Here is a 21,662-nt window from a genome sequence, read left to right as displayed (position 1 = left end):
TATATCTTGCAATTCTGAGAAAACATTCAGAATTGCACTTTATATATCACAATTTTGACTTTATAATTCACAATTACGAGTTTATATGTCACAATTCTGAGAAAAAAAGATGCAGAATTGCGAGATGTCAACACGTAATTTCAAGAAAAAAAATGTCAGAATTGTGAAATAAAATAAGCAATTATCTTTCTTTCATTCTATACTCAGTGGTGGGAACAAGCTCCCATAAAAGGAACTTATTGTAACTTTGTCACAATTCATAGCCTTTTTTTTTTTTTTTGGCTATTTATTTTTCATTCCATGTCAGAAATTATCTTGTAATTTTAAAGTCCCCATGTAGTCAATCATTTTATCCTTTAAAACTCATCTTTGATCACCAAAATTACATATTTTTAAAAGTTTTTTCCAGTGAAAAAAAAATATTCTTCATGCTTTAAAATATCTTGAATGTGACTCTACACCCTTGTCTCATTTAGTATGCACAGAACCATGAATATGCTAATTAGCTCCGCCTCGACTCACTCACACCAGCTTAGAGATCCACTCTGTAAACTTGTATCCACACAGAGTTGCATTATGCTAATGGTGCATGTCCTCTCTTGTTCCTGCAGGATCATGTGCGCTTCGGCCGTTCAGGACGAGTAATGGTGTTCAGATGGCTCCAGAAGACAGTGTTTGGTGTATGATGTGCTGTCAGCTGACCGTTAGGAGAAAGCAGAACTGCTCACTGAGAGACACACTGTGATATCACTGCAGAACCAACTCGTCGAGGAAGAAGCGGCACTGTAAAACATGCTCAGATGGGACAAAATCTGTTACATAACTCACTATTTCATTCATTTCAAATGCATATTCATGGAAATTGAATTTGTTTGCTGAGGCGTGAGTTGCCTACACATTTCTCTAGTAGGCCTAGGATGCATTAGATACAGAATCCTGAAAACAAAAATATAAAGCAGCACAACTGTTTTCAACATTGATAATAATCAGAAATGTTTCTTGAGCATCAAATCCTCATATTAGAATGATTTGTGAAGGATCATGTGACACTGAAGACTGGAGTAATGATGCTGAAAATTCAGCTTTGATCACAGGATATAAATTACATTTTACTATTTATTCAGATAGAAGACTATTAATTTAAATTGTAATATTTCACAATATTTCAGTGTTTTTGATCAAATAAAACTTTACTAAAAAATTACAGACCCCAAACTTTTAAATGGTAACGTAAATAAACTTGTTACACAATATTTAATAACCAAAAGGACTTTTCTAAAAAACCTTTTAGAGAGTTACAGGCAGGAAAAACCGTGTTTATCAGACAATGCTAATTAGTGTAAAAAAAATATGGAAGATTAATATATCGCATCCATAATGACATGACAACAAATCAGAATGGGTGAAAGAGTTTCTTAAAATTTATTGATTAAAAGCACATTTGAGATTCACAAAAATAGTGCGCTACATATAGAACTACAAGTGAATTTCACTGAAATGACAGAGATTTATTAAGTTATAGGTCTATTTTATTAATATAGCATTAAAACGTTAGCTTATTTGCAAGAGAAATGAAGGGCTTGTGCATGTGCTCTCTAACAGAACATGTAAAGATCTCAGTGTTCGGTGCTGAACGGATGAACGTCATTCTGCTCGGAAGATCCAAAGTTAAACCTGCATATTATTTAGTGCTTGTGCTGTGATCGTGATTTAGCAGGCCAACATGCTGAAGCGCTAACATTAAAGTGAGTGTATTCTCATTAGAATAAACGAGAACGGTTTGAAAGTGTAAAAAAAAAACATGCTTTGAATTCAGATTTCTCCAAGCACTCAGTTCATATGAGCAGCACCGACAGAGTCGATCACAGCTTATCAAGTGCACTTGAGAAACACAAAACACACTTAGTCTTCAACAAAAGCATCTTACTGCAAAACTCCGGCACAATTTCGTCTCGAGGGATTTTTAGTGGAGGGAAATAACCAGCCAGCTGGTTCTGTATTGGAGAAATGAGTCTGTGAGCTCAGTTTAATGCTTTCAAGAGCAGATGAAACTCACTTTAATAATGACAGTAAAGACTAACTTTACTGTACATGAACCAGCAGTGGCTGATGATTATGATATTGTGAGGAATCAAACAGCCACGGACTGCATTGAGAGTGATGCTAAAAATTAATATCTGAACACATTGAGACTTCTTCCAGTAAACAAGCTCTTATAGAAGTTGTACACTGCAAAAGACTTTCTTACTCAGTATTGTTTTGTTTTCCAGCACAAACATCTAAACATTGTTAAATCAAGATGCATTTACTGGAGTCCAAATATTAAGGCTGGTTTACTGAGAAATGTGTCAAAATGAAGTGAGTTTGTGCTTAAAACAAGTGGGGTCTGAAAAATAAACTTAATTCATTTAATTTTGATACATTTTTCATTAATCAAGACTTATTATTCCAAGTCATTTTGCTTCTCCAGTAAATGCATCTTGATTTAAGAATGTTTAGATGTTTGTGCTGGAAAACAAGACAAAAAAAAAACTGAGTATAAAAGTCATTTCTTGCTGTGTATTTAGAAATGTTATGTATGTTGTAGTTAGTTGGATGCAGTTTGGGGGTTTTTGGGCGTACAAGTGAATGTCATGAAATCTTTCAAGAAACGTCCAAGTCATATTTCATCCCAAAATCTGGGGAAAACAAAGACTATTATTAGTCCTATTAAGATTTGTGACTTAAGTCTTTATGATAAAGCAGATTACCTCAAATGTCTTGTAATGCAGTGTGTGTGTGTGTGTGTGTGTGTGTGTGTGTGTGTGTGTGTGTGTGTGTGTATGTGTATGTGTATATATATATATTAGCAATAACCATTGATAACCATTATGAATAAAAAATGCTCAATTATCATTGATGTTACCATCCAAAAATATCTTAATGATCCTAAAATAGTCATTTTCTTTGTGTAAAATACAATTTCTTGTCCTTTTGATTTTGAGGCACTACGTGACCTGGACGTGTTTTCGTGAGATTGTCGTGTAAAGTGCATTAAACTGGTTTTTATAACACTAGAGTCTGTAGCAAGGGAGTTTTGTGCTGCACAGCAACACACAACAACAAGACAAGAGACGAGACGTCCAGTGGGTCAGAGAGCATCTCTGGTCCTTTCACAGCATTCAGACCGGCTGATGCTCCAGGAAAAGCCCACGTCACGCATCACAGGCCTTAAAGAGCCCGTCCATGTCAAAACTTAGTGTTCGGCGCAAATTATAAACGTGCCATCAGACTCACAAAAATACACACACACTTTACAGATGTGTAAACTTCAAGACAGAGACACAGACCAGACAAATCACATGTAAATGCGGCTGTAAGTAGACAACAAACATGCAGTCGGTGAAAAACCTTGTGATGTGTCCAGTGCAGTGGAGTGGATCTGGCATCTGCAGTGGTTTGGCACTTAAACATTTTTTAAGAAAATGAAATTGTGATTCGAATAGATCAGAGTTTGTGTGATTGTTCCGGTGTTAAAACAGGACACACATTGGGAATTCATCTAATGGCTTTCGATGACGACTGGCTCATACACACCAGCAGAGACCCTGCGAACACAAAACACAGTTTGATCAGTAGGTTTTGTGTTTTTGCAACAGCAGAGCGAACCCAGTTCTGGCGTGTTTGTGATGAATCACCTGTTTCCCAGCTGGATCCCGCTCAGCGCTGTGGTCCCGTCTCGGCTCACGAACAGCCTCAGGTTACTGTCTGAACACACAGCGACAGAACAGAGGAGTGAGTGTGTGACGTTCACACCTGGAACTAACACACATCTCTAACGCATCTTGAAAATGGACTTTGTCGAAATTTAATTACATTAAAAAATAAATAATATGTGCATAAATACAATAAAAATGTACATACAATAATGGAACTAATTTTTGCAAATCTACAAAAAATAATTGTATATGTTTATTGTAGATTTGCATTGAGTTGTATTTGCATTTTATTTATTTTTTTATTTACAGTTTTGATGAAGGTTAAATTAATATGTTAATTTATGATTATAATTTAACACTCACTCATTAACGCACACACACTTACACACTCTCACTCACACACACACACACACACACAGAACAAGTTTTGATGCAGATAAATAAATAAATAACAGATTATTGAATAAATTCTAATAATATGTTAATATATAATTATGACTGCTATGATTTATTTACCTCCATCAAAACTGAAGGATCAGTTAAATAAAAAATAATATAAGATGGAAACACAAAAATGAAACTCAATCCAAATATGCAATGGTAATCATTTTTTATAATCACATTTAATTATAAAAAATGTAACAGGCAGTTTTCTTTTAAACTCATACTTAGCTGGCAAAGTTTAAAGCCTTTATTTTTATTGGTGCAAAGCAGCCATGAGTATTAAGTGTACAATACATCCCTGATCAGTGATCGGATCAGCTGAGACGGAGGCATCTGACACTCTCACCTTCATTGTTACTGATGTCAGAGAAGTTCTGGCTCTGGACGATCTTCTCCACGATGTCGTCTGCGTCTATGCGCGTGTCGTTGACCCAGGTCGGGTGATCCTCCACCGAATCTTGCTTCCTCCTGGAATAAACAGATGGAAATACCAGTTACAAATATATATATGAAGAGTTCAGATGCAAAAACCTCTAAGTGCCATCTGAAATTTTTTTCTAGAATGATCATTTTTATCAAGTTCAGCAATTTCACTTAAATGAAACCTATTAATTGTCATTTAAGTGAAATTACTGAACTTAAATGTACAAACGTATGTAAAAATGTATGTATATATATATATATATATATATATATATATATATATATATAATAATGACAAACATTCATGTTTACATTTAATAATTTAGCAGACGCTTGTATCCGAAGCGACTTATAAATGAGGAGTGCAATAGAAGCAATTAAACTAGCAATAGGACAACAGTATGCAAGTGCTCTGTGACCCTTCCCAGTTTAGTCTAACGCAGTATAAGAATGCATCTCCCATTGATGTCTCTCCCATTTCAGGCGTACCGTGGAGGTCTGTTGGAGGGTAAGATGGGCCGCGGGGGTCGTGGAGGCCGGTCGGGACGGGTGTCGCTCTCAGAAGGGACGTCTGTGCTCACGCTGCTGCCTGTAGATGTGTTTCTGCGATGGGTCAAATCAGACAGACTGGAGGAGCAGGAGTGTTCGGTGCTGTAGCCTGCACAAACACACACACATTTACATTTAATCATTTAGCCGACGCTTTTATCCAAAGCGACCTACAAATGAGGAGAGCAACATAAGCAATCAAACTAACAATAGGACCACACACACACACACACACACACACACACACAAACAGAGTCAGTAGACTACACACATGCATGCTCAAACAAGGGTTTCATCATGCAGCACTTCAACCTCCATATGAAAAGTTATTGTGCTTAGTAAACAATAAAAACATGTGTTTGAGCTTCTGCCAATAGCTTTTTTTGTGGATTCAAAGTCGTAGTCGAGTGCAAGTTTGTTTGATGATGCTTTAGGAGAGTCTCGAAATGTTTAACTTCCCCTTAGAAAAAAAGTGACCTTTTGTTTTAAGTGATAAATGTTGACAATTACAAGTTACGGAGAAAGAATATCAATCAACCATCAGATGACAGCGAATAAACACTGAGAAAGTGATAACACAATAACAATGTAAAATACAATAAGATTTCATTTGTTAACAAAAAATAATTATACTTTTTAATTTTAGTTCACTTTAAACATTTACTAATATGTTATTAAATCCAAAAGAGTATCTGTTAATATTATTTAATGAACCCGAGCTGGCATGAAATAACAGAGAACAGTTGTATTTTTATGAACTAACATTAACAAAGATTATTAAATACTGTAATAAATGTATTGCTCATTATTAGCTCATGTTAGTTGATGCATTAACCACCGTTAACTAATGGGATCTTATTGTAAAGCGTATTAAAGTACTAAAAACAAATCCGTGAAACAATATGATAAAAAATGCATGAAAAGAGATGATCTCTTTGACAATGTTTTTTTGGAAGGACATCATCATCATCATCATCATCATCATCAGTCCAAATCATGTCTGAAAATAAACTTAAATGCAAAGCCGGTCCTGTCGTGGCAAACACAGACATCACATGTCGAGTGAATTGTCGTGCAGCAATAATTAGCTTCAAAAGTACACAAACACGCTGTAGCTGATGAGATTCATGAGTGTTTCTGCACTCCTGAGGTGTCAGTGGGAGTATGTTAGAAAAACATTCCCACACAATAGCAGCGTGTGGGAAGAGCAGGGACCTAAAGCATGGAAAAAAGACAGGATGCTGTAGGCGCACTTCCTGAATCAGCAACTGGCGGCGAAACACACACACACACACCTGATAGTTTGCTTTGCTGACTGGCATAACTTGAGTTGCGCGAATGACCCGTGTGAAACGATTCATCGGGACTCTGACTCCGATCCACCTCATCGGGAAGAGCTAAAGGAAAACAAACAAGACAAAATAAATGATTAAAAATTAAAATAGACTTACTCAAGCCATGTTAAGTCTCATTTATTTATATTGCGCTTTATACAATACCAATTGTTTTAAAGCAGCTTCACAGTAATTAACAAGAAAATAACAGTATTAAATGTTGCAAAATTATTCAATTATGAAATGAAAAGCAGCTCTAGTTCTAGTCATTAGTTCAATAATAAAAACAGTGTGAATGTTTATTAGTTATGAAAAGAAGTAAGATAATAATGTCATTATTGAGAAGTCAGTTCATTGTTGATTCAGATTAGTTCAATAGTGCAAATGGTTTGCATTGCGAAGGTCGTCTGTTATAGGACAACTTAGTTTGAATAAACGAGCAGACACTGATTAGCTACTTGGTCGCCTATTAAACAAATAAAATTAATATCTCAACATCCGCACCAATGTTTTTTTTTTTTTTTTCAAAGCCGCACCCGCACCCGCCCGCCATCCGCTGATTTGCGGTCTATGGCCGATGCAATGCTCTGCTGATGCGAGCCGCAAGAAAGCCCTTGTCTGTTCTAGAAAGGATGCAGCAAAGATATTTAATGCTAATGTATGATGCATAGGCCTACGCTGAGTTTCATTCATTACGGTGAGATGCGCTCTAGTTCACAATGAAATGCAATGCAAGTGAACGCGGCGCGCCCGCGCCTGCATGTCGCGGTTATTATATTGTCTAGCCTACTATGTTTTCTTTTTATTTATTAAATAGGCTACATGAAATTGGTTGATGAAACATTTATTAAAATTAAGATACAATTTGTACAAAACGAAATTCGTTTTAAAGAAAGGCTTTCTACAAAGCAAAACTTAATGAAGTGGTAAAAATCATGTCTGATGATTTACAAAACAAAACTTCATTAAGTGGTAAAAACCATGTCTCCCGAAAAATTGCGCATCTTATGATCCAATCTTTTATTACAATTGTTTTTTGAGCTAAAATGTAATGCACATCATATATACACACACTGTATATGTTTCGTTTATCAAACATGTTTGGGGCCAGTCAAGGGCTAACGTTAAACTGCACGATCACGGTAATGATACATTTGTTATTATTGCAAATGTTCATTGCTAATGTTTATTATTGCAAATGTTTTTCCTTTGTTTAATAAATCTCATAATGATGGCACATCACTATATCATAGTCGTAGCTTTTATTTCTATCTCAAATGATTGGCGGTCGGTCAGGGGGTAGCCTACTTGGCAAAGAATCAAATACAGTTGGAAACGACGTAGATCACTAATAACACAGACTGTTAACAATTGTTTTTAATTAGTATTTAAACATTCTCTATGATTAAAAATTTTTTTGTAAAAAATATTTTAATAACACGGTTTTGGCGGTTATAGAGTTCTAATGACGGTGTTCAACTATAACCGTCGGTCTCACGGTTATATACTAACCGTCACACCCCTAAATAGGACCCCATTAAACATCTTTTAAACCCACAATAAACTACTGAAAATTAACAATAATACGGTATAAACATGATGATAAAGCATCTTGGAGTACCAAATAAATATATAATTTCATTTTTGACTGAACTGCTTATTTATTATTTATCTCAGTTACCTGAACTGCTTTACACTTTAACTGAACTTTTTACACTTTTTTACTTTAACTGAACCGTTTAATTGTATCGTTTCTATGTCATGTTTATTTGTACTTTATTGTAAATAAACATCATTATTATTTATTATTATTATTAATCATATTGCTACTGACAAATAAGTCACTCTCATATCATGTCCGTTCTGAAATACAGCTTTAATAACATGACTTTTACCCGAGCCGAGGATCGAGGGCCTGTGTTTACTGAGCAAAACCTCAGCTGTTCCTTCTCCTTTACAGTCCAGCTGCAGGGAAGAGTCTCGGCCGGCCACAGATATACATTTGGCTGAGCTTGGTGCACTAATTATGCAAAAACAAATTTCAGACACTCATTAAATCAGTCAAACCCATTATTGCTTGTTGTATTGTCATGTATAAGCCTAAAGGGGGCGCCAGAGCCCACATCACATCACAGCAGCAGACAGTGAACAGTGACACTCACGTTTTAAAACACGGATCTCCAGATAAGAGGGTCATTCCAATGGTCACCTTCATTTGGACGGGAAAGAACATATTAGATTTTTACAGATCAATTTAACATTAAGGAATATGCTTGCTTAACTTGCAACCTAAGACTGTAATGCAATATTTGTGGAGCAAGATGGAGCTCAGTTTCAGGAATATTGCATAACCACGACTAATAAATTATATAGGAGAGAGCAGAAATGTGCATGCAATCACAGACATGTTTACAAACTCAGTGCTATCGATTTCTCTTCTGTGCTTCATTTAAAATATATATATATTTTTATTTACTTATTTTTCTGTCTACTTTAGCTTGTATTTCCACCCCTGTTGGCTTGATTTAAGAAAAAAAAATTCTTTATGTATTTGTTGTCCTTGTTGCAATTGTTGACACTTGTAAATGAATCTCTTTGTGTATACCTGATCGAAAATATTGTTTCTAATAAGGAAGGGTAAAAAAAGAATGATGCAGAACAGCTAGTTTGACCTCTGACCTTCAGGATGGAGTTGTCCTGGCGTGTGTTCTTGGTGTCATATCCCTCCAGCAGACAGCAGCGCGCGGTGGAGCCTGAACCAGCAAACTCTGCCATGTTCAGATCAGCAAAGCCCAGCTGGGAAGATCAGACACATACGGACACGGTTGACATTCACTTTTGTTTATAAGCACAGGATTCCCATCATGCCACAGCAAAAGTGAAATACGTGCTGATTATAGTTTGGCAGTGGCGTAGTAGAGCATATGGTGCACGTCAGGCTTGTTCTGCTGTGAACTCCCTCCTGCTCTTTCTCAGCCAAACAGTTTGTTGAACATTTGCCTTTTCATAACTAATATGATTATCAGATTGAACTGTGCTACAGGGGAATACCGAATCCGTCCATACTGGAATATCACAGTGATGACTGAATTAATCATGTGTTTCCCAGAAAATGTGACAGAAAACACAAAATATTCTACTTCCTCTGTAAGATTTTATTGTTTTGTTTTTTGAAAGAAGTCTCTTCTGCTCACCAAGGCTGCATTTATATAAAAAATACAGTAAAAATAGTGAAATATTATTACAATCTAAAATAGCCGTTTTCTATGTGAATATACAGTAAAATATAATTTATTCCTGTGATCAAAGCAGAATTTTCAGCATCATTACTCCAGTCTTCAGTGTCACATGATCCTCAAGAAATGAATCTGCAGTGATTTGCAGTTTAAAAAACATTTATTGATTATTATCAATGTTGAAAACAGTTAATATGTTTGTGGAAATCTTGAACCATTTATTTCAGGATTCTTCAACGAACAGAACAGCATTTATTTGAAATATAAATCATTTGTGACATTATCAATGTCGTTACCGTGACTTCTTTATCAATTTAATGCATACTTGCTTAATAATTTTTTTCTTTTTTTTCTGTTTTATGGTGCAACAGTTAAGAATTATAAATGCCTGGTTCAATTCACATACATTTTCTCAACTAGAGCAACTTACAGCACATTCATTAGGGTGATACTCTGACACCAATGAAAGGGCCCTGAGCTTTAGGTGAATGTTTAGAAGAGGGCTGATGGTTAAACATCCTGTTGACTTATTGTCAGCTCTCTGGATCCCCCAGGATTCATTTCCCTGAACACCTACTGCTACCAGACGCATGTATTTAAAGAGCCCTTCACGAGTATTTTTAGATCAGGGATATCCAAACTTAGCCCTGCTGCAGGGAAAACACAAGGAAAAGTCGATTAACGGCTGAAGAATGAAACATTCCCCACCTTTGTGTGCTATCTAGAGCACTTTTATGAGTAATGCCAGGTCCTGCCACGACTTTGAATGGTCTTTTATGTGAGCAGTAATAAGCATTGCTTATGTAAGATAAGCGTCACATGCCTGAAGACTGCGGTCAAATGACCATGGCATCATAACCAGCGTGTAAATCTTGTGACAAACCAGACAAATGTGTTTACAACATGACGCCTGTACACAATAATGCTGTAAAGTTTGATGTGATGTATGACTCCAACTACACCTTGTAAAGGTCCTTTCACATGACATGCATTGGACAGCATGAAAAATATCAACTAGATTTATTTGAGATTTTAATGGGTATAGTGCTTCTCGAGGACAAAACAGAGTATTTCAACTCAAGGGTCCAATGACCAATGAAACAGAAGAGAGGCATTTCCAGTATTTCGTAAATTTGATTTACCATTTTACTGCTTGATTTCAAACTGACACAGCACTTTATAGATCCTTTATTAAATTAATTTTTATTCTTTTTTATTTTATTCATTTTCATTCATTTTTGGAGCATTTTAATCAGTACGAGTACAAGTGTAGTATCAGGCCTGATACCGATACTGCTATAAGTGCATCCCAAATAAAAACTACTGTGTTGGTATGATTTTTTAAATGTTTTTAAAGGTTTTCTATGTTCATACATGTTAAAATTGTTATTTGTTCCTGTGATCAAAGCTGAATTTTCAGCATCTTCAGTGTCACATGATCCTTCAGAAATCACTCTAATATGATGATTTGCTGCTCTAGAAACATTTATGATTTGTGCGGTTTCATAATTTTGTGAAAATTTTGTAACATTATAAATGTCTTTACTGTCACTTTTGCTCCATTTAATGCGCCCTTGCTGAATAAAAGTATTAATTTCTTTCTTTCAAAATAGTGTACCCACAGTAGTGTCTATATCTCATGTGAGTGAACATCACTTTAAAGAGATTTCACAAAAGTACTATTCATTCTTCAGGCATAAATTGTTTTTGTGAACCTTTGAATGTTAAATTGCACCGTCTTAGTTCTATATATAAATGTACAGAAAGGAAAGATGTGGATGCTTTCACTCACCTTTGAATATGCTTTTCCTCCTTTGAGTTCCTGTAATGAAAACAGGAAGAGTGTGAAGTTCAGTGACGGGACAGTCAGACGCACTAAACGGCATTGATGTTTATCCCGACATACCTAAACACAACCTCACCCAAACACACTCTTCATAAGCAACACTTGAAGCTGACAACATGTGATGAAAACATTCGCCTTTAATTTTAGTTCCAACTCAAACTCGGCATGCTTTCCGGCCAAAAGTCACACGGGAGTTAAGACCTCAAATTTAACCTCACTTTAACGAGACCAATCCTTGACGGGATTCATCTTACCTTCCTCACAGAGACGCGACACACACAGGGGTCCAGAACGCCTGTGTTGGGGTTGGCGCTCATTTTGCATACAAAGGAGAACCTCTTCCTCCAACGAACGGCGTTCTCGTGGACTTCTTCTCTGTGGGCGAGAGAACAAAGATTCAGGACTGTTATTTCAGACACATGCTCAAGTCGGATCCAGACTGAACGGTGATGATATGTTGATGTTGGTTGTGACATCGACTCTCTGCTAATGTTTCACGCTGTGGGTCTGTTTGTAATGGCTGGTCGTGTAGTAAAGGGTTTGAGGCCGTTTGCAACTGAAAACGATCCAGACCTTCAAAAGGCAAGGAACTGGGATCAATCAAACCTCATAGCCTGCACATTTTAGAGTGGCCTTTTATTATGGCCAGCCCTAAGGCACACCTGTGCAATAATCATGCTGTCTAATCAGCATCTTGATATGCCACACCTGTGAGGTGGATGGATTATCTCGGCAAAGGAGAAGTGCTCACTAACACAGATTTAGGCAGATTTGCGAACAATATTTGAGAGAAATAGGCATTTTGTGTACGTAGAAAAAGTCTTAGATCTTTGAGTTCAGCTCATGAAAAATGGGGGCAAAAACAAGTGTTGCGTTTATAATTTTGTTCAGTGTATATTACATGTGGTCAATGACTGACACAACGCTGACAGTTTCTGTATCTACTAGTCATGCATCGAAATAATTTTTTACTGAAACAAGAAAAACTATTTTAGTTTTCATTTAGCCAAAAAATTTAACCGTTTACTTAATAATACATTTATCAAATTGACTTAATAATTAACATTCAAATAAAAGCCGAGTTGCATGTAGACATTTACATTGTACATAACACAGTTTTTAATTAAGTAATTATGTTTCTACTATACTATAAACATTTAAACAGTGGCTGTCATAAAAACTTGTTTTACATTATCCATTAAATACATATACATTAAATAATGAAGGCATCAATAACATGCATTTATCTATTTAGTACATTTTTTAGCTAACTATAGGGCCCTATAATTTCCGCGATCACAGAATCGCGGACGGAATCGCGGAATTGGCAAATTAACGCGGAATCTAGTGTCAACGCGGAATTTCGCGGAATTTTACATATTTGGAATAAAATTCTGTTTTTGTGTGGGAGAAAAACGTATGTCTGAGGAAAATCGCATATTACTGAAAGCACAAGCAGAGAGAGAGGCCCGGTCGCGCGCGCGTCTTCAAACTGTCTTGCTCTCTCTCACTCCCTCGCGCTTATTAATCTAAATCAATTGAGAATTGACACAATGGTAAAAGATCGGAAGAACGAAGTTTCACGTGGAGCATTCGGATATTTTTTTCCTGAATTAGGCTACCGCTGGGTGTGAATTGTGCAAAAAAAAAATTTTTTACCTCGCCTTCTTCTCTGAAAAGCGTTCCGCCCATTCAGCTGACATAAAAAACACTTTCAATAAACTAAACAAAACCTATCCAATGATGAAATGTTTTCTGTGTTGACAAATCTTGTGCGATGTCCTTACTGCCGGGATAATCACACAACGCGTACAAGTCTGCTAATGATACGTCCGATTCGCGAACTAATGACTCCTCTGAACCGATTCACTTTAATGAATGGTTAAAACAACTGATCTGTCCAACACTGAATCGGTGTATAACAAAATCGGTAACACTTTACAATAAGGTTCCATTTATTAAACTCTAGTTAACTAGATCAGTTAACATTAACTATAATAAACTTATTTCTTATTTCGGCTACGTACTGGCTAATGACGTCATCAACGCGAGAAGCGTGCTGGTAAAACACTGCTTGGATCATCCAGCAAAACCTGACAAATAGTATGATTCTTTGTTACATTTGATCGGCGGTTTGCCTCTGCTGTGTGCCTAAAGGTGTTTGCAACCCTACGATATTGTATTGGACGGGGACTCTTGCGGCAAGTTTGTGTTTGGCCTGGCTTGGCTTCCTTCCTACGTTCGGCGTGACTCGGAGAGACGCCAAACAAACATCTCAGGATGCCTCGGGGTAAAAGTGGAGCTCCTGCGGGGGAAATGCAACAACCTGCGCAAATTGCTGCCATTGAGGACACAGTAAGCAAACAGATTGATGCACTTTTCCAGGATTATGACTTTATTCGTAAAATTAGTCAAATATTGGTTGATTCCTTGATTGAACCTATTAAACAAGCCATTACTGCCTCTATCGCCGAATCTGTAAAAGACTCACTGAAATATGAATTGCAAGACACGGTTGACAAAGTAACTGATCTACAAAACAAATACAATGAAATTGAGGACATCTTGGATGAGCAAGAACAGTACTCCAGGCGAAACTGTCTTGTCCTCTATGGTGTCCCGGAGAATGACCGTGAAAATACAAGTAATGTGATTATGACCATTATGAAATCCAATCTTAATATTGATGTGAAGTCTGGAGACATCGACAGGTGTCACCGTTTGGGATCCAGATTCGGGAGGGAAAGACCAAGAGGGATCATAGTCAAGTTTTCTAATTACAATATTAGAGACATGGTGTACAGGACGAAAAAACGACTAAAGGGATCAACACCAAAGATGTACATCATGGAGAGCTTAACTGCGAAGCGGGCCAAACTACTGGACGATCTGCGGAAAAAGTATAAGGACAAACTTGCAGCCAACTGGACTCAGGACGGACGCCTGTATTTACTGACCAAAGCAGATCAGAGGCACGTCCTAAATAAGCTGTCTGATGTAAAAAAACTGCGTCTATAATCCTGGACTGTGTAACAACTAGTTGACTATAAACTATGTGAGTAAATATATATCTTTGTACTGACTTGTTGGCTCTGATCCAGCAAAAGTCATAGTTGAGTCCTCTTGGGCGGGATTGGAAGTTAGTGGGTTTGGGTTAACTGAATATAGACTAAACATTGTTGATTGATAAATCAATTTTATTCAGTGATAAAAGGGTAAACTTGTTATTTACCATCGAGGGATGGATTTTATAGGTTCTATTTGGGGTTTAAAATGTTCTAAAATTTACACTATGGGATTTCAACCATTTTTTAATATAGATATTACATGGGGTTTGATGAATTAATTACCTTTAGGAATCATGAAGTGCTTGACCAACATTGCTTTGAAAAACTTAGATGTAAATGTGTGTTGCCTGAAAATTTAGTAGAGTTTGATAAACTTCCTTTTTCTTTATTACATCTTAACACGAGAAGCCTAATAAAGCATCACAATGACTTACTATCTCTCTTAGCTAGTATAGATCATAAGTTTAATATTATCGGATGTAGTGAAACCTGGATAAATGAGCGGTCATATCTGAACGTACTCAACATGGACGGCTATGTGCTGTATAATAAAAATAGAACAAGCAGACCGGGTGGGGGCGTGTGCTTATATGCTAATATACAGCAGAGTGTAACTGTTCGGGATGACCTGCTTTTGGATGATGGGTTATCAGATTCCTTATTTATTGAAATACATAATGAAAATATGAAAAGTACAATTGTTGGAATGGTCTATCGACCTCCTGACTCAGACTTAAATCGTTTCTTGACCAAACTGGATGAAATATTAAGTAGCATCAATTACATGAATAAACATTGTTTTATTCTTGGCGATTTCAACATCAATTTAGCTAAAGATGACGGTGCGAAAAATGATTTCTTAAATTGTTTGTATTCTTCTAATTTTTTTCCAACTATAAGCTCATATACGAGAGTAACAGAAACAACTAAGTCCACCATTGATAATATTATTACAAATATAAATGTACATTTTGACTCAGGTGTAATTATGTCAGACATCACTGACCATTTTCCAATTGTACTTTTCATAGACCTGGATACTAAGACCAGGCAACAACAAAAGAAGATATTACCTCCTAAAAAAAGCATAAAAGTATTAACAGGAAAATATTTAGATAAATTGCTTGATAACCTTAGGCGTAAAACATGGGATTCTGTATTTAGCTGGAATATTCCGGAAGAAGCCTATAGTACTTTCATTAATGAATTAACCAACAGTATTAATAGCACTATACCGGAAAAAATTGTTAAAGGAGATACAAGCAATCAAAATAATTGGCTTACAAAGGGAATCCTAAAATCAATTAAAAGGAAAAATAAGCTTTACAAATGCTACATTAAAAATCCAACTAATGACAATAAAGTAAAATATTCTACATTTAGAAATAGACTCACAAAGTTAATACGAATAAGGAAGCGGAATTACTACACTGATTTAATTAAGGCTTCTCGTGGTGATCAAAAGCGATGCTGGAGAGTACTAAATTCTGTGCTCAGCCGGGATCAAAAAGCAGCTGTCTTTCCAGAAATTAATGTCAAACATAATGATACTATCTATCTCAATGATGACGATCTTGCCAAAGGTTTTAACAACTATTTCATCACTATAGGTGAAACTCTTTCAAAATCCATAAATCCTCCAGGGGGAGCTTCATACCAACAATATTTAAAAGGGAATTATTTAAATTCTTTTTTTTTAACACCTACCGACAAAATGGAAGTTTCGAAAATTATTATGAATATGAAAAGCTCCTATACTGCTGGCGTGGATGATATATGTAGCAAAGTTGTTAAATCTATTGCAATTGAAATTCTAGATCCACTTGTCTATTGTATAAACCTGTCTTTATCTCATGGTGTAGTACCAAAAATGACAAAAATTGCAAAAGTTATACCTATTTATAAATCTGGTGATAAAAATAACTTACAAAACTATCGACCTATATCCATTTTGCCTACTTTTTCCAAGGTGTTTGAGAGGGTTGTGTACAATAGACTTAGTGGTTATCTGGATAAAATGAATATACTCATTCCATCTCAATATGGATTTAGGAAAAAGAGCTCTACTTGTTTGGCAATTCTGGATCTCATTGAGAAAATTAATGACGCTATAGACAATGGTGAGACTGGTATTGGTGTATTTTTAGATTTATCAAAAGCCTTCGACACCATTGATTTAGACATTTTAATTGGGAAATTGCAACACTATGGTGTCAGAGGGAAGGCACTCAGCTGGTTCAAAAGCTACCTAACTGATAGGGAGCAATTTGTCCAAATAAACAGTAGTTGTTCAGAATGCACAGATATAGTTTGTGGAGTCCCCCAGGGCTCCATATTAGGTCCACTTCTCTTTATTTTGTATGTAAATGACATTATAAATTCATCAAATATTTTTCATCAGGTTGTTTTTGCAGATGACACTAACCTTTTCTTGGCTCATAAAAATCTTGATATTTTACAAAAGCTTGTTAATGAGGAATTAGTTAAAGTAGATAGTTGGTTTAAATACAATAAATTATCTGTAAATGTATCTAAAACTAAATTTATTATATTTCGTTCAAATAGAAGTCGGACAAACATTGAAAGTATACAAATCAAAATACATAATAAAGTAATTGAAAGAGTAGAGAACATCAAATTCTTAGGAATTTATTTGGATGAGTCCTTAAACTTTAAACAACATATAGAGTTTTTAACAAAGGAATTGTCAAAATATGTTGGTTTGTTCTATAAATTAAGATATTATCTTCCTTTTGATGCTCTTCTAACATTGTACCGGTCACTTTTTGAATCACATCTAAATTATTGTAATATTATATGGTGTAACACATATCCTAGCCTTTTTGAAAAATTGCAGATTCTACAGAAGAAAGTTATACGTGTTATATCATGGGCAAATTATGATGCTCCCTCTGGTCCGCTTTTCTATAGGTTTGGGCTTTTGAAGCTCGCTGAGTGCAATAGTTTTCAAAATGCTTGTATTATGTATAATGTAGTTCATAAATTGCATCCAATACTTTGCCATCTCATTCCAGTAACCTCGTGTATACATGATCATAACACTAGAAGGAGAACTTTATTACGAGGGAAAAAGCGTAAGATGAAGTGTACTAGTTTTAGTATAGCATGTAAGGGTCCTGGGATCTGGAATGAGATTGACAATTCCATAAAGGAACTACCTTCTCTTGATATATTTAAAAAGCATTTTAAACACAAATTGTTACAACATTATGCTTGATAGACACCACAAGGCTGAAGGTTTCATATTTTTTTTTTACTTAATTGATTTTCTTTTTTGTGATGTTTGAATACCCCTATTATTGGCGTTGTTTGAGGGAAGGATGAGATGTATGCTGACTGGTGGGAGGATATTTTGTGGTGAATGGTGTTGTTGTTGGTGTAGATGGGTATTGGGTGGGTGGATTATTATTTGTTTATTACTGCTGATTATGTGTCTTTAAGGGCCCTATTTATAAGCCGGTAAGGCTTCTGGGTAGTCCTTTTTTGCAGGAACTTGTTGTTCTGTTCTGTGAATAAACAATAAACAAATAAACTGCACTTCTACAGCATTTATTAATCTTTATTAATGTTAATTTCACCATTTAGTAGCCTACATTATTTAAATGAAAAGTTGTATTTGTTAACATTAGTTAGCCTAATGCACTGTGTGAAGTAACATAATAAAAATACAGGGTTAGGGTTAACTAAGATTAACAAAGATTAATAAATACAGTAACAAATGTATTGCTCATGGTTCATGTTAGTTAGCCTAATACATTCACTAATGTAAACAAACCAAAACACATTTAACACCTCTTAAAATGAGAATTTTGTTTGTTACCTCAATAAATTTAGGGTCATTCCTATTTTATTTGTGTACATTTTAATCATTAACATTAAAAACACTCTTTTTACGACTAAAATAAAAGTAAAGGGTAAAAAAAAACTGAATTCCCACAAATTAAAACAGAAAAAACGGAATTTGCAAAAATTAAAACGGAAAAAACGGAATTTGGGAAAAAATAAAACGGAATTTGGGAAAAAATAAAACGGATTTTATAGGGCCCTATAACTAATGAGTTTATGGTCTAATGAATGTCTTTTCTGAGGTAAATGTAACATTAGGTGCTTGTTTTATTGACGTCTTTCCGCAGTTGAAACACTGACTGATCAATTGCATGAGATGCAATACATTTCAGCTGTACTGTCTCATTTAACATAGGCTACCTTCTGATGTTTATTCATGATTATTTCGTTATTTTCGACTCAGACTCGATTGGTTAAAGACTCAGACTCATCTCGGACTTGAATAAGGTGTACTCGAACCCAACACTACAAATATACACACAAACACAAGCACAGAAACTCATGATTGTCTTTGACAATGTAAAGAGAACCATGAACAACCAGTACTGAATATTCATGAGCTTCTGACCATCTGCTATGCAAATATATGTCTAATAATATGATTCAGAAAACCACAAAGGCAGCCTATCAGATGGCGTTGAATTAGAAATGTTACATTAATGTTAACAGTATGCAATTGCCCAGCAACGTGTTCACACTAAAAACATAGAAGCAATGCCATGTAAATCCAAGTTTGAGTGGATTTGCAAGCAGCTGGACAACATAAACCTGCCGAATGATATTAAAACTGTATGTCATCATGGATTCGGTGAATATAAACACACATCTGAGTTTCAGGACAGAACCAGAGCAACGAAACGTTCAGAGAGCTGTAATGTGGCTTATCGCCAATGCCAGCATCTGTTCCTAATCCTTCTTCACACTCAAACACACACACAAACACTCTCTCTCTCACACACACACACTTCATACCGCACTAAGGAGTGGCATTAGTGTGTGACTAATGTTCATGTTTCATGGTCTGGGACTAAAACAAACTGCATACATGTTTGCTTACACTCATACACGTTTGTCTAAATCAGGTCACACCACAAACTTTAAAGCAAATTAAACAGACTAACCCAAACCATGACCCTGTGCTCTGCTTGGGTCTCAGAGAGCCTGTGGCATTTAATATCTCAAACATACTTAAAAGCATTTTTATAAAACGTGTTTGTGCTGAAGAAACTACTTAACTGGAATAGAATAGCAAAACTAGTCACATTTATGAAAATGTCCGAAACCACAGATGGATTACAGTTTTAATAATATCTGATAAATGGGTTTTATAAGGTCAGATCAACATATTACAAGAATTCGAGGGGAAATTAGAGGTTAATTGTGTAAAATAAATATATATATATGTATATATAAGTGTGTGTGTGTGTGTGTGTGTGTGTGTGTGTGTGTGTGTGTGTGTGTGTGTGTGTGTGTGTGTGTGTGTGTGTGTAAAAAGCCATATTTGTAAAAATGTTGTAGCATTATTTTTCATACTAATGTTCAAAAGTTTTTTTACGGCTGCACGATTTGTGGAAAATGTCATGTTGCGATTATTGGGGTCAATATTGCATTTGCGATATGCGCTTGCGATATAATAAACAAATGGTTTCATGAGTCAACTTGCTTGTTTCTCAAGGAAAATGCACACACAGATTAGTGATAATGCGGAATGTGTATTTCTCAACTCAAACTAGCAACAACAACTAAATGCACAGTGTTTTCAAATTAAAATAATATTTTTTACAAAATTAAATGATGACATCTTTGCATTACTGCAAACTTGTTATTGTTTCAATAGTACAATAGTATATAAACAGGGTTCCCTCACCTTGGTTAACTTTAAATTCAAGGACATTTCAAGGACTTTCCAGGTCCAATACCCTCAAATTCAAGGACTTAATATGACCAACAACTAATGTTGAGGTGCCATCGTATTAGTTTTGTGCGCTTGAATGACATGACAACGTACAACACAAAGTACCTCACGCGGGAAACACTTAACGTAACATGTAAATCCACGCAATTGACGTAAATCAAGCAAGCTAGTATGCATAGGCCACAAAGTGTTGGCAAAATATTAATATTATATAAAATACAAATAATATGGGATTTTTTTCCAGAAAATAAAATAAATCAAGGACCTGTATCTATGTATGTTTTTGTTTTCAGATTCACAAACTTTCAAGGATTTCAAGGACCCGTGGGAACCCTGTATAAAATAAATAGAACAATAAATAAGAACATTTGTATGCTCATGAAAATAAAATATTCTGTCGAGACAAACAGGACATTTAAGCAGATGCAACATGCTTTGTATAAACTCAGTCTGTGGATCATTTTTGGTGTAAGTGTATTGTGATTATCAAAACATTTGGTAACTAAACAGAATTTTGTTAAGTTTAGTGACAACATGTTGCAATGTTTACATAGTACAATGACTGGTTGGCTACTGTTTTTATTATTGCTCGACACAAATTTCACGATTTCAATTTAAATCTTCTGATTTGATTCCGATCTTGATTCAACGTCGATTAATTTGTATAAATATTAGGTACAGTAGATGCATGTTAATTTTTATCAAGAAACAGTAAATTCTTAAACATAAAAAAAAATAAAAATCTTAAAAAATATTTACCTTACTTATAAATAATTTTTAGCATTGAAGATATAAACAAACACACACACTGATTCCAAGAACCCTCACTGTCCACAACAATATCTCCTTTATTATTTATGAAGCACCATTGAAACCGGCAATAAAGGCATTCAGGGTCATCAGAGGGTTCAGTATTGTCCGGTTCTTCTGTTATCAGAGCCAGTGTGGTTTATTCTCCCCCTCCCAACCCGACACATTCCTTCACAACATTCCTGGGACCGTGGTACTTTGTTCAATCACTGTAGTAACTACAATCACCTCGTGTCCACAGTAACACTGGCGGAACAGAGGAGGAAGGAGAAGAGTTTATAAGAGAAAGTAAGCAACACCCTAGCAACCACCCACAGCATATTGAGCACAACCACCACTTTTTAACGAATTACTGCTCTAAATCCCAATCATCAATGCAACCAGAAGCTGCACATCACATCTTCAAAGCAACAATCTTATAATAAATAGTCTCACAAACAACAACACAACAGGCTTTGTGCGTCCTTGCGTT

The 21,662-nt window shown here is 35.6% G+C and overlaps 1 protein-coding gene across 2 annotated transcripts in view; it reads right to left on the bottom strand.

Moving 5' to 3' along the window:
• Positions 1–1,398: 1,398 nt before the first annotated feature.
• The window catches only part of eeig1a (estrogen-induced osteoclastogenesis regulator 1a), a 38,575-nt gene continuing 18,311 nt past the window's right edge, over positions 1,399–21,662 (bottom strand). Inside the window, exons 3-13 of one of the 2 annotated variants that reach the window (XR_014028952.1) lie at positions 11,785–11,905; positions 11,477–11,506; positions 9,128–9,244; positions 8,611–8,657; positions 8,344–8,468; positions 6,410–6,511; positions 5,055–5,223; positions 4,489–4,610; positions 3,678–3,747; positions 2,523–3,587; positions 1,399–2,279 (exon numbers count right to left, since the gene is read on the bottom strand). Coding sequence is in view for 1 of the 2 variants with exons in the window: in XM_081349135.1 (XP_081205261.1) it covers positions 3,542–3,587; positions 3,678–3,747; positions 4,489–4,610; positions 5,055–5,223; positions 6,410–6,511; positions 8,344–8,468; positions 8,611–8,657; positions 9,128–9,244; positions 11,477–11,506; positions 11,785–11,905 (949 nt within the window). In the remaining variant the exon portion in view is untranslated. Of the gene's footprint in view, positions 3,588–3,677; positions 3,748–4,488; positions 4,611–5,054; positions 5,224–6,409; positions 6,512–8,343; positions 8,469–8,610; positions 8,658–9,127; positions 9,245–11,476; positions 11,507–11,784; positions 11,906–21,662 lie in introns of both variants that reach the window. The other variant, XM_081349135.1, reaches the window with a different exon arrangement.

Source organism: Scardinius erythrophthalmus, assembly GCF_964197995.2.
Source record: "Scardinius erythrophthalmus genome assembly, chromosome: 20".
Taxonomy (NCBI): Eukaryota; Metazoa; Chordata; class Actinopteri; order Cypriniformes; family Leuciscidae; genus Scardinius; species Scardinius erythrophthalmus.
This window is presented reverse-complemented; position numbering and strand designations above follow the sequence as displayed.